The sequence below is a fragment of the Cololabis saira genome, chromosome 7 (assembly GCF_033807715.1).
Source record: "Cololabis saira isolate AMF1-May2022 chromosome 7, fColSai1.1, whole genome shotgun sequence".
Lineage (NCBI taxonomy): Eukaryota > Metazoa > Chordata > Actinopteri > Beloniformes > Belonidae > Cololabis > Cololabis saira.
Genome location: NC_084593.1, coordinates 29,573,702 through 29,588,313, shown reverse-complemented (window position 1 = coordinate 29,588,313; position 14,612 = coordinate 29,573,702). Strand labels below are relative to the sequence as shown.

At 42.4% G+C, this 14,612-nt stretch overlaps 1 protein-coding gene across 2 annotated transcripts; it reads left to right on the top strand.

Moving 5' to 3' along the window:
• The first annotated feature begins 1,773 nt into the window (after nt 1-1,773).
• LOC133447067 (palmitoyltransferase ZDHHC5-B-like) lies at nt 1,774-14,602 on the top strand. 2 transcript variants are annotated; one of them, XR_009782891.1, is made up of 12 exons: nt 1,774-1,885; nt 4,030-5,423; nt 5,806-5,927; nt 6,119-6,276; nt 6,784-6,956; nt 7,096-7,198; nt 7,340-7,431; nt 7,712-7,844; nt 9,751-9,859; nt 10,021-10,127; nt 10,923-11,968; nt 12,362-12,468. XR_009782891.1 is itself a non-coding variant. In XM_061725496.1 (12 exons), exons 2-12 carry the CDS (start codon nt 5,275-5,277, stop codon nt 12,465-12,467), a joined length of 2,187 nt encoding a protein of 728 aa, XP_061581480.1. In that variant the 5' UTR covers nt 1,774-1,885; nt 4,030-5,274; the 3' UTR covers nt 12,468-14,602. The 2 variants fall into 2 exon arrangements, 1 of the variants encoding a protein (XP_061581480.1); XM_061725496.1 differs by having other exon boundaries at nt 10,923-11,857; nt 12,362-14,602.
• Nucleotides 14,603-14,612: the final 10 nt, after the last annotated feature.

Sequence of the window (14,612 nt, the reverse complement as noted above, 5' to 3'; positions counted from 1 at the left end):
TTTGGTCACACTAAATCAGTCATATACAAGTATTGTTCAGCATATATATGCTGCTATAGTGTACTTCACATTTTTCATGTGGTATATGCAGAGCCGGATTAAATAAATGGACTACACTAGGCAGACTGTGATTTTCGGGCCCCCCTCCATCGATGTTATTTATGAAATCTTAAACTTACCAAAGTTACTAATAAAACTTAATTCACATTTTACATAGCAAAGTCATAGTCAAGTTGGTTCTTTGTATTCCAAAATAAGTCATGTGTTGTATATTAAACAGTCTATCAGACTATTTTTAGATTTTTATTATTTATACGTTATTACAATGCTCTATTAAATGCTATTAAATTATCCTTATCTTATCGATTGTGAGCATTTTGCAGAAAATCTTAATTAAATGTGTTGATTAAATTGAATAGTTAAATAAGAAGTCAAATCTACAAAGACCAATACAATTTGCAGTAAGACAAAGTGTGCTGTAGTATGTATGTCTGTATGTGTATATGTATGTATGTGTATGCGTATGCAGAGCCGTTAGAGAGATTTGCGAGGCCCTGTGTGAAATAGCCAGGGTGGCCCTCGCGCGTGAGCGTAGCGAGCCCGCGCGAAATTTTGGGGTTTTTCGGGTCGGATCTGGTGTCTCTATGCGCAATTTTAACTCTCCAATTAGCAAAATACTGATGGATTAGCAAATCCCCTGATGGAAATTTCCTGAATCTGTCTCGTTTTCTCGACATTGTGTGACAGTTTGTTCCACCTCCACCCGTCTGGATCAGAGCAGCTTGTGTCTGCGCTTGGTCTGATCATTGGATTGAACAACAGACACGCGTCATCATTGCACATATATTTATTGATATGCACAGACTAGTACACATTTAGGTCTGTAATGGAACGTGACTGTTGATATTTATAAAGAAAAAAAAAAAAAATAGGGGAAAAAAAAACGGCCCATAGCGCCAGGCCCCTTGGGGCGCCAGGCCCCTTGGGGCGCCAGGCCCCTTGGGGCGCCAGGCCCCTTGGGGCGCCAGGCCCCTTGGGGCGCCAGGCCCCGTGCGGTCGCACGGTTCGCACATCCCTTGCGGCGGCCCTGTGCGTATGTATGCGTATATATATATGTATGTATACTAAATATAGTAATAATGCACATATATATATGCCTTAGGTTTTTACCGGCATGTTATCAACCATTAATATGTGTGCAGACAAAAAAAAAAAAAAAAAAAAAAAAAAAAAAAAAAAAAAAAAAATTTTCCCCTCTGTCTGGGCCCCCCCCCCCTGTCGGGCCCTAGGCACGTGCCTACTCTGCCTCTCCGTTAATCCGGCTCTGTGCGTATATATATATGTATGTATACTAAATATAGTAATAATGCACATATATATATGCCTTAGGTTTTTACCGGCATGTTATCAACCATTAATATGTGTGCAGACAAAAAAAAAAAAAAAAAAAAAAAAAAAAAAAAAAAAAAATTTTTTTTTTCCCCTCTGTCTGGGCCCCCCCCCCCCCTGTCGGGCCCTAGGCACGTGCCTACTCTGCCTCTCCGTTAATCCGGCTCTGGGTATATGAGAACTACAAACTTGTTTTCCGACTTTGTAACTGGAACACTGATAACTCGGCTGTGACGTCATTCCCAGGGCCGAGTTCCGACTTCCGAGGTAAATGGAACGCAGCATTATTTCAACTTGATGTTGTGAACGTATCGTTTTCCTGAGAGACCACGCCCCCCTGCCTCTGATTGGCTGCCTGCTCCAGCTGAGGACGTCGACTACTTCCGGGATTGTGTCGGCCTAGCAGGCGAGCTAAGTGGCGTGCTAGCGGCTAAGTGGAGGAGGACTGAAACCACCCACACCCCGCGGACAAGACAGCTCGCCTGTTCCATATCAGGTTTGTGATTTACCGCTGGTCCCCGGTGCCTGTTCCGGCCTGAGTGTGGTGTGGCGTGAGCAGAGCCGTGGTTTAGACGTTGCTCCGCGCTAGCCAGGTAACTGTGAAGGACTCAGTGTCGACTAAAACTTTTGAGGCTTGCTAAAAGCCCACTGCATTTCCCCTTTTGATTTGTTTCACATTGCTTCCTCGAACAAAAGTGTGGTGGAGTTTGTTGGTTGTAAACTTTGGGGGGATCACCGTGGTGATTATGGCAGCGTTAGTTGTCAGTTAGTAGTCTTGACTGAATCCTTCAGGCTGCATTTGGCCTGTTTTATTAGTTTTGTTTTGTTTTTCTAACACCTAAGTGTGTCAGGAGGCATCATTGAAACACGGACTCATATTTCAGATGTAATCAAGACCTCTAAACCTGTTCTTCAGGCTGCTGTGGTGACAGGACGAGCCGAGCTGGACGGAGATTTGAGGATTAACATCATTATAGTCGGGGAGATTTGTTGTGGAGGAGATGATATGATGATTACCAGCACACACATTGACACCGTCTTGGTTACAGCTCTTTATGTCTTATCGCTGATGGTTGTGGGATAGAGGGGTGTGTCCAAACTCTCAGATTACACAGTCACTCCGGATCCGTCTCTGTTCACGCACCGAGGACTTTCTTTTTCGATCTGGAGAGTGAAGGAAACTGTCTTGATGCTCAGGTTTAGTTGTTTTCCCCGGTGTTTTGAGTTCCCAGAGGTGGGAGGTGTTTCATCTGACAGCCCCAGGGCACTGACGTTACAACTGTCGGTTGAATAACTCTGTTTATGACTAATGCTGAAAAGTGTCACAGCAAAGTTTGAGTCCAGCAAGAAGTTTGTTGTGAAACCATTATTTATCAGCTAAACCTTCCCCTGATTTAATCAGCTGATTAACTGTTAATCAAAGGTCGTTCATGTAAAAGTTTGATCGTACTTGGTTTTTACATTAGTGTGTTGTTACTGTCGATTCTTGACTTCTTTATTATGTTGTTATACTACATGATGTATGTCATCAGTGGCGTCAATTCAGTCGAAGCTAAGGTATGGCAAGGTTACAAGTCACAGAATTTAACTAGAGTATCAATCAACACGTCCAGCAAATACTCATCACAGAAGTCTGCTATGGAGCTGATCTGTGTGGTCAAGAAAATTGGAACTTTTTCAAATGCAGTCTCGCTCACTGCAAAAACTCAAAATCTTACCAGGAATATTTGTCTTATTTCTAGTTAAAATGTCTCATTTTTAGTCAAGAAATCTCATTACACTTAAAACAAGAGTCATTACCAGAAAAATAACTTATTTGTTATTTGACCATTTTCACCTGTTTCAAGTAAATTTTCACTTGAAATAAGTAGAAAAATCTGCCAGTGGGACAAGATTTATCTTCTCATTACAAGCAAAAAAATCTTTTTCCACTGGCAGATTTTTCTACTTATTTTAAGTGAAAATCTACTTGAAACAGGTGAAAATGGTTGTTTTTGAGTCTTGTCTTAAATGTACCGTAATGAGATTTTAAAAAAAATTAGACTAAAAATGAGACATTTTAACTAGAAATAAGACAAATATTCTTGTTAAGATTTTGAGTTTTTGCAGTGTATAATAACTAGTGAAATCAATCATGTTGTTCTTATTTGCAGTTGTAGTTATTCCATAAATGTATTTAAAAAAACAAACATTTACATTTAACCCTTGAAGCAAAGGTGTGGCGGCTGCCATACCTTGCCATACCCAATTGACGCCCCTGTATGTCATCTCCTTATTTTAAATAATCAACCAACACCTGTGTGATGCTAGAATGTGTTTTATTTTTAAAAAACACCAGTCAAAATCCCAACGATTTTTTTTTTATCTAGAATTGTAAAGGTAAGAATCTTGGGGTAAGGAACATTTATGTATTTAGATTTAGGAAATTAAAGCGAGTGGCAACGAGAGGATTATTTGGAGGGCTCTGCTGCCACCAATTTTTCCGAAAATTAACATTGCTTGATTTCATGAAAATTAATCTGGTGGCTTTTGTTTAATTTTAGTTGTTATTAAATGCAATAACAACAAATAATATCCATTTTCCTCTTTTCTTCAAAGGTTTTTCCTATTGACAATGTTGTCGTATAACTGTTGTTGCAGGACTGTCGAGCAGTGTAGCCAAAGAGCCAGGAGATAAATGAAGACTGCAAGCCAACAATAAGAAATGACTGAAATACATCAGACAATGTAAAACCCACACTGTACATGGCTTTCTTTAAGAGGTGCAGAACAGGAATGGAGATCTATCTGCAGAGATTTCTCAGGTGGGAGAGGTCACTACACCCAGCCCCATCCGAGTGCGGTGACACCTTCAAGAAAGACGTGAGGCTTCTTTACGGACTGAGTTGATTCTGCCACTTCAAAGACGCAAAGACTACAGACGGTGGTCTCAGAAGATCAAGGGGACTCTGGATTTAAAAACTTTTTTTTTTTGTACTTGCTAAGGCAAGGCTAAACCTTTTTTCATAATTTTTTTTCTTTTTTTTTTTAAAGCAGCTTAAAAAAAATAAACCAGCTGGACTTTAGTTTAATGTTAAGCTAACTTAATACAGAATTTTTTATGGTTGGTTCCCCTGCAAATTAGTCTGACATGCTGGAACTGTCCCTGCTGCCGCCATCCTTAGTTGCTTCCACCCACCCAGTGCCTAAATAAGCCCGCTAGGGACTATTACAGCCGTCATCAGCAGCTGCTGGGCTCTATCCTGTCTCTTCTCTTCCCTTGGCCCGCTGACTACCTCTACATTTTTCCTTTCTTTTATATTAATTTCCACTGAAGGGGATAATCAGAATTTAAGCACAGTGAGCTTTAACTTAAATACCGAGTTTCAGGAGTAGACAGTAAAGTAGATTGCTCCAGTTTTGGTTGTGTGGACAAGCATCTGTCCTTTTTTTTTTAATATATGCACAGCCGTGTTTATATCTTTGCACCAAATACAGCTACATTTAAGCCATACAAACTATTTATCAATTATCTACATATATTTTTGTATCACGTTACTCTTGTATAGAGATTAAGATTATGCATACAGATTAAATATTTACAGCAAACTGTGCACATGCAAGTAAAGCTGTATTGTATATTGCTGTATTAAAAAAAACAACAAGATTGTGTTGTTTCAAATCAGTGCCAGGATACATTTCTGTCTGGACACAGAGAATCCCTCATGTTACCATTCAGTTGCCACTTTGCATAGTGTTGTTTTTTTTCCCCCAGCCTGTAGTGATGGCCCCTCCTCTCAAACAAACACCAAATTCACCATTTTGACCTGTAAAGCAACCCTTTACGGTTGGTAGATTGTAGATATCTACCTCCCTCTCCGTCTTTTTCTCCTGTCTCCGTCTCTGATGCCGGGTTTCAGTGGTGGGGGGGTTGGGGGAGGAGTAGGGGGACCCGCTTCTGCTCCTCCCCGTCCATTTCGACCGAGCCGATACGTCCCAGTGTCTGCAGCCACCACTTTCCTTGTTGGATCCACATCCCTCTTCTTCTGCTTCACGTGAGTGTTTCTTGGACACACGTATGCCCAAAAATCCATATGTAGCATTTCCTTAACACATGCTGCTGTTTTATTTCATGTTTTTGCAAGTTATATTTCTTCAGAGGAAATTTTCAGATCATAACTGCCATCTTTTTTAGCAACACTTGTCCACAGTTTCACTTTTTTACACCTGTGAGCTCTGCATTTATAATCACTGTGTTTAGCCACTGAGGTGCCTCGGTGGAGCTGTTTGGGATTAATTTACCTTGCAGAAAGGCTCATCAGCAGTTGTTCATGGGGTGTGAAAGAAGCATATTCCCATCTGTGGCTTGCTGACAATATACTGTCTGTCTGTGTAACTACAATTTTGTTCCCTGTGGGTTCTCTTTATACCGTCCAGATGCCCGTGGTTGTCAGAGTGTTTATCCTCCGTCATTCCCATTTACATTGCTGTGATCTTCCTCTTTACCCTCGCAAACTTCTGCATGGCCACTTTCATGGACCCTGGAGTTTTCCCCAGAGGTAAAATCTCAACAGTACAAGTGTTTCCTCTGTTATCATGTACCAACAATGTAATGCTTTTCAGTATGTCATGGGCAAGACAGAAAATAATAGTTATGACCACCGGCTCTAGAGAAACCTGGTGCAGGGAAAACATGTCTTGAGCATCGTGATGTGATTAGATCGGTATGTTGTGTCTGTCTTGTCTGTAGCGGAAGAAGATGAGGATAAAGAGGATGATTTCCGTGCTCCTCTTTATAAGACAGTGGAGATCAAAGGCATCCAGGTGCGCATGAAGTGGTGCTCGACCTGCCGCTTCTACCGCCCTCCACGCTGCTCGCACTGCTCAGTCTGCGACAACTGTGTGGAGGTACACGCTCATTTATTATCAACACAATTGTCTGTGCTCTCTGTATTATGACTCCATGATCAGTTTGTTCCTCAATATGTGAATGAGTGAAGGTTTGCACAGGTGAATGAAGCAGGATGGGGCTGATGCTTTATATTTGTATGGGCTCTTATTTATTTATTTTATTGCTCATGATGAAACACAACCTCAGCTTTGTGATTATGAAATTAAGTCTGATGATGCTGTTTAAATTGTTTTTTTTTTAGATGTGTGTGATGTTTTAGTTTCAAAGGTAAGTCCTAATTTGGCAGCAAGCCTCTAAAGTCCTGAGTGACATGATTTGTTAGCCTAGATTTGTCCTATTCTTAGTTTTCAATAAGTGAGAAAATGAGGTGGAATTTGTCTAGATGACTGTCACCTGCAGTCATGTATTGTGGATTTCTTTTTTTTCCATATCTTTGTTTTCCTCTCGTTGATGTCATTACTCCTGCCTGAATCTTCTTGTTTTCTGATGCCTTACTCCCTTAGGATTTTGACCACCATTGTCCTTGGGTGAACAATTGCATCGGCCGGAGGAATTATCGCTATTTCTTCCTGTTTTTGTTGTCACTTACAACCCACATCGTGAACGTATTTGCTTTTGGCTTGGTTTATGTCCTGAACCACCGCCAGCAGCTTGATACGCCACACGCTGCCGTAACGTATCCTTTACTCGGTCTTCACTTTTTGTTAATCGACGCAAAACATCTTTAAGGGCTTTCCTTTTGACTTACTTGGTTATATTGGTTTTTGTGGGGGTTATTTTGTATTTATTATGTGATGTCCTTGACCCCGTCCCAGTATGGCTGTAATGTGTGTGGCTGGTCTGTTTTTTGTCCCAGTCGCTGGCCTGACAGGGTTCCACATAGTGCTGGTGACCCGTGGCAGGACCACAAATGAACAGGTACGTACAAGAACTGGTTGTGTGCATCGTGAAATTGGCCCGTGCGTATTTTCTTTTCTCTTTCTTTTCTTTAAATTTTGCATCAATGGGAGTTGGAAAGTTTTTATTAGTAAATATGGTTGCCTTTCTTTCCCACTGCAGGTGACAGGGAAGTTCCGAGGAGGAGTTAACCCTTTCACCAATGGGTGCTTGAGGAATATTTCACATGTCCTCTGCAGCTCCCAGGCTCCCAGGTCAGTACTCTCCTCTCCCTTGCTCTCATCTGTTTACTTCTCTCCTTATAACACTCTAACATTTTTTTCCACTCCTCCCGTCTTTCCGTTGCTCTCTTTCCCACTCCATTTTCCATCCTCTTTTATTGTTTTCATCTGTCTGTTCATTCAATGGAATACATGAGTAAAGGCATTCCCTCTGAATAGTTTGTGGTTCTAGAGTATGTCTGTCAGTAGAGTAACACACTGTTCACTGCTTGTGTAGCTTTAAATGATATTTAAATACATCCATACATTACAGGTACATGGGCCGGTGGCGTAACCGACAGGGGTTAGACGTTCAGCCACCATTTCTGAGGCCGTCATTCACTGAGGCTCAACTTGAAGCCAAGGTCCTGGACAACGGCATCCAGAATGACCGACACAGCACTAGGGTGAGCTATACTACAAACTGACAAACACTTAGTCAGCAGAAATGCCTTTTTAAATTGGAATATTGAAAACTGAAGAAAATCCTGTGCATTGGAGGATGCGAACATAATACATGTGAGATGTTGCGTCAACACTAGTGCAGTTACCTTTTAAAATTTGTACCGGTACCTTTTGTCAAGGATAGCCTGGTGTCCACACTACAGGTTTGACCTTTAAAAAAGCACTTCTTATTTAAACTGCTGCAGATGCTGCTTAACTTTTTTTAATGCAGGTGTTCCAGTCTAATGAGGGATGAACAAAACAGAAAGCATTTATAAACAAAGACACAGTGAATCTTTCCATATTTCTCCAAACTTGTATCGTTTGATCTCTACTGGAAGTAGAAATATAATAAATAACACGAAAACAGAAAAGAAAGCACTGCTGTCTTTGTTGTTAGCAATTAGTATGAACTCAGTTTTAAATACAGAAATTAGTTGGATAATAATGCAACTCCTTGCATGCATACATAGTACACTTTCTTTTTTTATAAGAGCGACCTGTAATGAAAATAAAATCTAACAGAACAGTGATGATCATTTGTTACGCTTCTATGGTGAAAGAGCACAGATGGGGATCTTTCTGGCACAAAGTTGAAACCCTGGTGTGAAGGTAGATTGGGGGGGGTTATTTTAAAACGTCCTCAGCATCAGCACAACCAAGGAGATGGTTGTGGATTTCTGGCAAGACGAGGACTGCTCCCTGTCGTCTCGACATTGATGGAGCAGCTGCAGAGATGATGTCCTGCTTCATATACCTCAGAGTAGATATTCCCGCCAGCTCATTATAGAGGTGTGTGTGATGGAGAACACACCGACTGTGCAGTATGCTCGCTATACAGTGGCAGTGGAAAAAAAAACTGCAATGTCTTGTAAAATCTGTGCAATGGACTATTTGATGTATTGGCCACCCATGTCTGCTATTTACATGGGCAGGTGCAGGAATAAGGCACCAAGTACTTCACTCACACTGCACCTGAACCAGTTGAGGGCGGGTGGGACACACACTTCATCTTCTCCCAGATGCTGTCAGACTGTTGGACACAGTGCCATGCTAAATCTCTGACCTCTGGACTTTTTATTAGCGATTACTGATAACTACACTCGAAGCAATTTCACTTTAGTGTTTGATTGCTGCTTCTTCCTCCATATGCTGCTTATTGCCATCATTTAATTGATTTGTTATTCAATTGACTACCAATTTTGTGGGAAATTTAGAGTTTTCACAATTTCAGTATTTAAAAATTTTTAAAAATATGTATTTAGTATGAAACTGAGTACCTGGTACTTGTTATTTACTCTCACAGAAAGACCCGGGTCCTGCTTTTGTCATTTCTTTATTTTCATGGTTTGAGTGACAATAAAGCGTCCTCTAATCCTTGCAAATGAAACTGCACTAGTGGATGTAACCTAAGAGTCAAGGACTGAGCAATAATGACATGGTGAATGGTAATTTTCTGTGTGAATAAAGTGAATTTATGCATCCTCGGCTGACAAAAACCCTCTATGAATAAAAGTGTAACAGCTGGCGCCATATACACAGGCTTGCCCCCTCGTGCAGGTGGCGCACCTTGGAGTCCTGGCCCGTAGCTCTACTGTGTCCCATCCCCACCCCCCATCAACCCAAGTTTCCTGTCTAGCCACCTTCAAAATAAAGGCCACTAGAGACAGGAAAAAAAGATTTAACAAAAAAAAAGGTGTGACATCCGAGTCTTTGTTGGCCTTACTTTCAATGAGGTTTTAAGGTGCTCTTACCTAACATTAAGTGTCACACAGCAACAGCTTCAGGGTGAATTACATGTTAATTACACGATCTTGCTATTTAGTTAGCTAAAACATGAACATGATCTCTTTTCTCCGTCTTTTCCAGTCCAAAAGCAGCCTTGATCAGATGGAGAGCCAGTCAGCTGACGCAGAGGCCCCACCGCCTCCTAAGCCAGATTTCCGTTACGCTGGCGTGCCCCGCGCTGACACAGAGGGTAAGACAGACTCGCATGTACATAAGTGAATGCAGATGGTTGAAATCACCTGTTGTGTCGAGGTGTGAGCAGAGACCGTACATCCTGGCACTTCCCTCTGAGGACTGTTTGTTTTGCAATCAAACACGTCTCCTTGAAATGTCACTTTTCTTGTCGCTCAGAGAGCAGCTTGTTGACGGAGGCTCCACCCACACCATCCATGTACAAGTACCGACCTGCCTACAACAGCCCGGGAAGGAACCACTCTGCTGTCACACATCCAAATAAGGTACATTTCAATTTATATGTAAAGATGAATCTAAAAGCACTGGGTTTAGAAATATACTCCCATCAAAGTTATTCATATATCTGTGTTTGACATGAAACTGCCCTGTAGACACATGAAAATCTAAATACTTTCATTGAAAGACTTGCACAACCTTATTGATTTTTGCGCTAGAAAATAAGCCATTTTTGTTTAATTCTTTGCACACACACAAAAAAAGAAAGGCAACATTCGCTAATTAACTGCAGGTGATCTGGAGGCTGTTTTGTCTGCCTTCTCATTTACTCTGTGGTTAATAAATGCCCTTCTTTTTGTTTTTACTTTAAATTGATCATTCAGTGGCCATCGGTTGAGCAGTAAGTCTCACTGCGTCTGTATCCCTTTGGCTGTCTCTGTGTGTTTTGAGTAAATCTATCCTTTCCTCCCTGAGATGACATTGACTGGAATGTGCAGTTCATTTACCACATGTTCTTGTATTTCCATTTCTGTGTTGACATGCACAGTCTTTGACATGCAGTGTCAGTGTTTGTTCAAGCCAGTCAATGTTTCTGATGCAGTAGTGTGATGATGGAGTAGAGCACCGGTCAAGCATCCAATGCTCCCCACCACTTTTTGTTTTCGTTCTTCTTTTTTGTCATGTTACAATTTGTACAAAAACAGTTTTCTGTGCTCTGTTGTCTCTTCTTAAGATAAGATGTCATTTTCTTACTTCTGCCCTTCCTCACTCGTGCTGTCATCTGTTTTTTTCCTTACCTTCTTTGCCTTTGGTCTGTTTTTCCTCCTCTCTCCTCTGCTCAGATGATCCGAGGGGAGAGTCTTGACTCTCCGTGTCCCTCCATCCTCAAGTCCAGCCGCCAGCCTAGCTACCGCTCAGAGCCGAGCAGCCTGGATGGGGCCACAGTGGTGGGGGGAAGTGTAGGGGTGCGCAGGGGGGGAGGGGAGAGGGGGGAGGGCCCTGGAGGCCCCGGTGGGACTGCTGGGGGAGTGTCGGGGGGCATGTCAGGTTACTCCCTGACTGGGCGCTCCTACACCTCCTACCCATCCTCGCTGGTTCTGTCCGCTGGCGGCTCACGCTCATCCAGCCTGCGCTCAGCACAGACTGCACATAACCCGCTGGCCACGCTCCACTCAGAGGGCACCACAGACACCAGCTACAAAAGCCTGGCCAATCAGACGCCTCGGAACGGCAGCCTGTCCTACGACAGCCTGCTGACCCCGTCCGAGAGCCCAGAGTTCGAGTCGGCCGCCCACGAGCTGTCGCCGCAGAAACCTCGTGCTCCGTTTCCCTCGCTGACCACAGCAGTCCAGCCTGAGGTGCTGTCGCCCAGCAGCCCGCTGCAGGGCTACACGTCGCCCTTCCTCTCAGCTCAGCTCGCCCAGCAGAGGGAGGGGCAGCTGCTCCAGGGCTCTGCCACTTTCTCCTCCCCCCATAGGGCCTACTTGCGTGCTGTCAGCCCACCCCCTGCCCCCTCCTCTGGGCCACCTGAGGCCCATCACCTGCTCCAGCATAACCAGGACCTTTCTTCCCGTGCCCCTCGTAACTCTTCCTCCTCATTCCCTAACTCTGGGGCTCGTCCACTCGAGCCCCCTGTCTCACCACCTCCCCGTGGCCTCTCCCTCGGCAAGTCCTCGTCTTACACCGGGGAGGCAGGGCCTCAGCACAAGCCTCGGCCCGCAGGAGGGGGCGCTGTGTTGGGAGGGGGAGGAGTCGGAGGAGGGCAGCAGGCTCCACAGTGAGTAGTGATCCCGATGCCCGAGTCGTCAGCCTGCCACTTTTCTTCCTCCTCTTTCTCCTCTTCTTCCCTCCTGGTTTGTGTCAGCCCTTCTCTTCTTCCCTGATCTGTGTGAGTCTTCCTTTTCCTCCTACATGGTTTACAGTCTTTACTTGTTTACTCTTAAACTGTTGGGTGTTTGTTTTGACCTTTTTTTATGGGATCAGGTGTTGGAATGTGTAGATAAATCTTGAAAGCATGTCAGTGTTGCGTTTAGCTGTTAGAGCATGCCGAGCCTTGCCATTTTTTCTGTCCTGTAGTCCTTTGTGTACTTGTCTTTTCTTTATTCATCAAGCATTGCTACCAAATGCCTTACAAGATTCTACCAAGAGGAAAAGTTGCTGTGTGTCCATGTTATTTTTGAAGTAGAACTTCTCACCTCCACCTGCTTTTCTTCTTTTCCCCTCGTCCCCGACCCGCCCTGACATTTCTCCTGCTCCTGTCTTCAAATGGCTGTCCAATCAGATCCACCTCTCGCCCAGTATTGGCTAATCACACCACATCCAAGCCAGGGGGCGGGGTGAAGAAGGTAACCGGCGTTGGAGGGACCACATATGAGATATCAGTTTGAGTGACAAGCATCCCCACGAGATCCGTCAGAAGGATGGGAGGAAAATCTCCGGACAGCTTCACCTGCCTTTTTACCTTCGCTGGAAATTATTCATGACTGCGGTCCCCTACGAAGAGACTGGACTCAAGTTGCAGGCCTGTCTGCTACTCATTTTGATATCTTTGTAATGCCACTAGCCAATCTTCTCTTCCGGCCTTTCAGTTTTAAACAAAAAGAAACCGGGGACACTGGTGAATTTTTCACAGGATCGGTCGTCTCTGTTTAACCTCTTTGTGAGCCATAGACTGATGTGACTGTGACTATCACGGCTGGGTACATAAGTGTTTAGAAAACATGCATACCTATTCCATGATTTTCTCTCTTAATTTGGTACATTGGCACGCAGAGTTTCCACAAGGGCGTCCGACACTTAAGGAAAGGACGGCCTTTACATGGGCAGAGGATGTAATATGTTAAGAGGTGAGATTTGAGACTGTCGACCAATAGAAACATCTGAATGGACCATGCAGACAGAGGAATCTGACCTATAAACACAGGATCATTTTAGTTTTATAAATCTTTTTTTTTTTTTTTAAATATGGTTTTATATAAATGTATAAAATCTTAAAGATTATTATTGGGTTTAAATGTCAGCTATTGAAGATGACTGTTGATGAGGGGGCAGATGTACTGTAATTATTCACGGAAGCAAGTTTAGATCATTTGCCTGTCTTTATAATTGATGGCTGCATCAGCCACGTGCAAGATTTCGCTGGAACTTACATTGTCCAAAGAGAACGATGACCCTTTATTGGACACCAAAAGAGTGTGAGTGTGTGTGTGTGTGTGTGTGTGTGTGTGTATGGGGGGGGTTATTTTTGAAAGCCACAAGGAAATTTTGATTTTCATGACTGCAGCACAAACATCTTTATGGAATGTACGCTTGTAATGTTAATGCTTGAGACATTATGCAAAATCTGTTTGTAGCTTTAAGATCATGTTTTATGTCTTTTTTTCTCCCCCTTTTTCTTTAATTTGTTTGTCAATCATCGAGAGGCTAGCAGTATCCATACACCTTCAGCGGGTGGCCAGCCAAACAGGGGTTAATGAGGGAAGGGCTTATTTATTTCACCTGACAAAACAATGGTGTCGTTATGGACCTAGTTTTCCTATCTTTCTTTTTGAGAGAAAGAGGTAAAGAAAAGGTTAACAGAAGTCTGAATATTTTTTATGAAAAAAAAAAGTTTATGAATGAAATTAATGCCACTGAATAAATTAAAGAGGGATTGCTTTTTAAGTGTGTTGATTGGATTTTGCCTCGACACCATTCGTAGCAAGTGTGCTTTTATTTAAAGATACATTTATCAATTCCTTTTTTTATCACTTTCTGAAAAATGTAAAATAGTAGATAACTTTTCATTTGACTTGCTTATGTTTAGTTACACTTCTGTAAAGTACACTTCATGTTTTATTTTCCTTGCCATGCTGAGAAAAGATTCATTGGAGGACATGAGGTGTCTTTTGTTTCTTTTTTTTTTTTTATTGATTTGGGCATCAAATAGATTTTATTTATTCTATCATTTGTGTCAAGGCCCTCAGCAGTGTTTGGAGTCGAATGTTAAAGCTGTGTGAATGTGGCACATCTTTTTTTGGGGGGGCTGGACGCTTCAAGCACACGATCATGAATTGACCTAAACAACTGTGTTGCGAGTGTTTCACCCTGCCTGGCTACGTCTATGGTGTGCATGTATTATTACTTTTTTATTTTTTCTCTATTTTATTTTGTTGTGCTGATTGCTTCATAGACGTGCATTTTTTTTGTGAGATTGTTGTCAATTTCTACCCAGTTCATGTGCGGGTGGCAAAAAGAAACAATTTTAATGGCACAAGCAGCTGTCATACAGAGATAAGGAAAAAAAAAATCTGTTATTACTCCTGCTCCAGCCGAGGATTGTAGCCACTGAACAATCTGAAACTACACTTCTGTGTGACTTTAATTATTGCTATTGTGAGCTGTGATGAATGGAACAAGTTTCACAAATATCTGTAATGAGTACATTAGAAACATTTCCAAAATGGCCTTAAAAAGAATTTTTAAGAAAGTGTCTACTCAGAATAAAAGGTCAAACTGTTAAAAAAAGTGTTATTCATTAATTTTATCTTTGA

What these genes read in the sequence shown, in the direction of transcription:
- LOC133447067 (XM_061725496.1), top strand. Translation starts at nt 5,275, where the DNA reads ATGCCGGGTTTCAGTGGTGGGGGGGTTGGGGGAGGAGTAGGGGGACCC. An exon ending in TGCAGCTCCCAGGCTCCCAG is followed by an intron (nt 7,432 to 7,711) that starts GTCAGTACTCTC and finishes CATACATTACAG; the next exon opens with GTACATGGGCCGGTGGCGTA. An exon ending in CTGTCACACATCCAAATAAG is followed by an intron (nt 10,128 to 10,922) that starts GTACATTTCAAT and finishes TCCTCTGCTCAG; the next exon opens with ATGATCCGAGGGGAGAGTCT.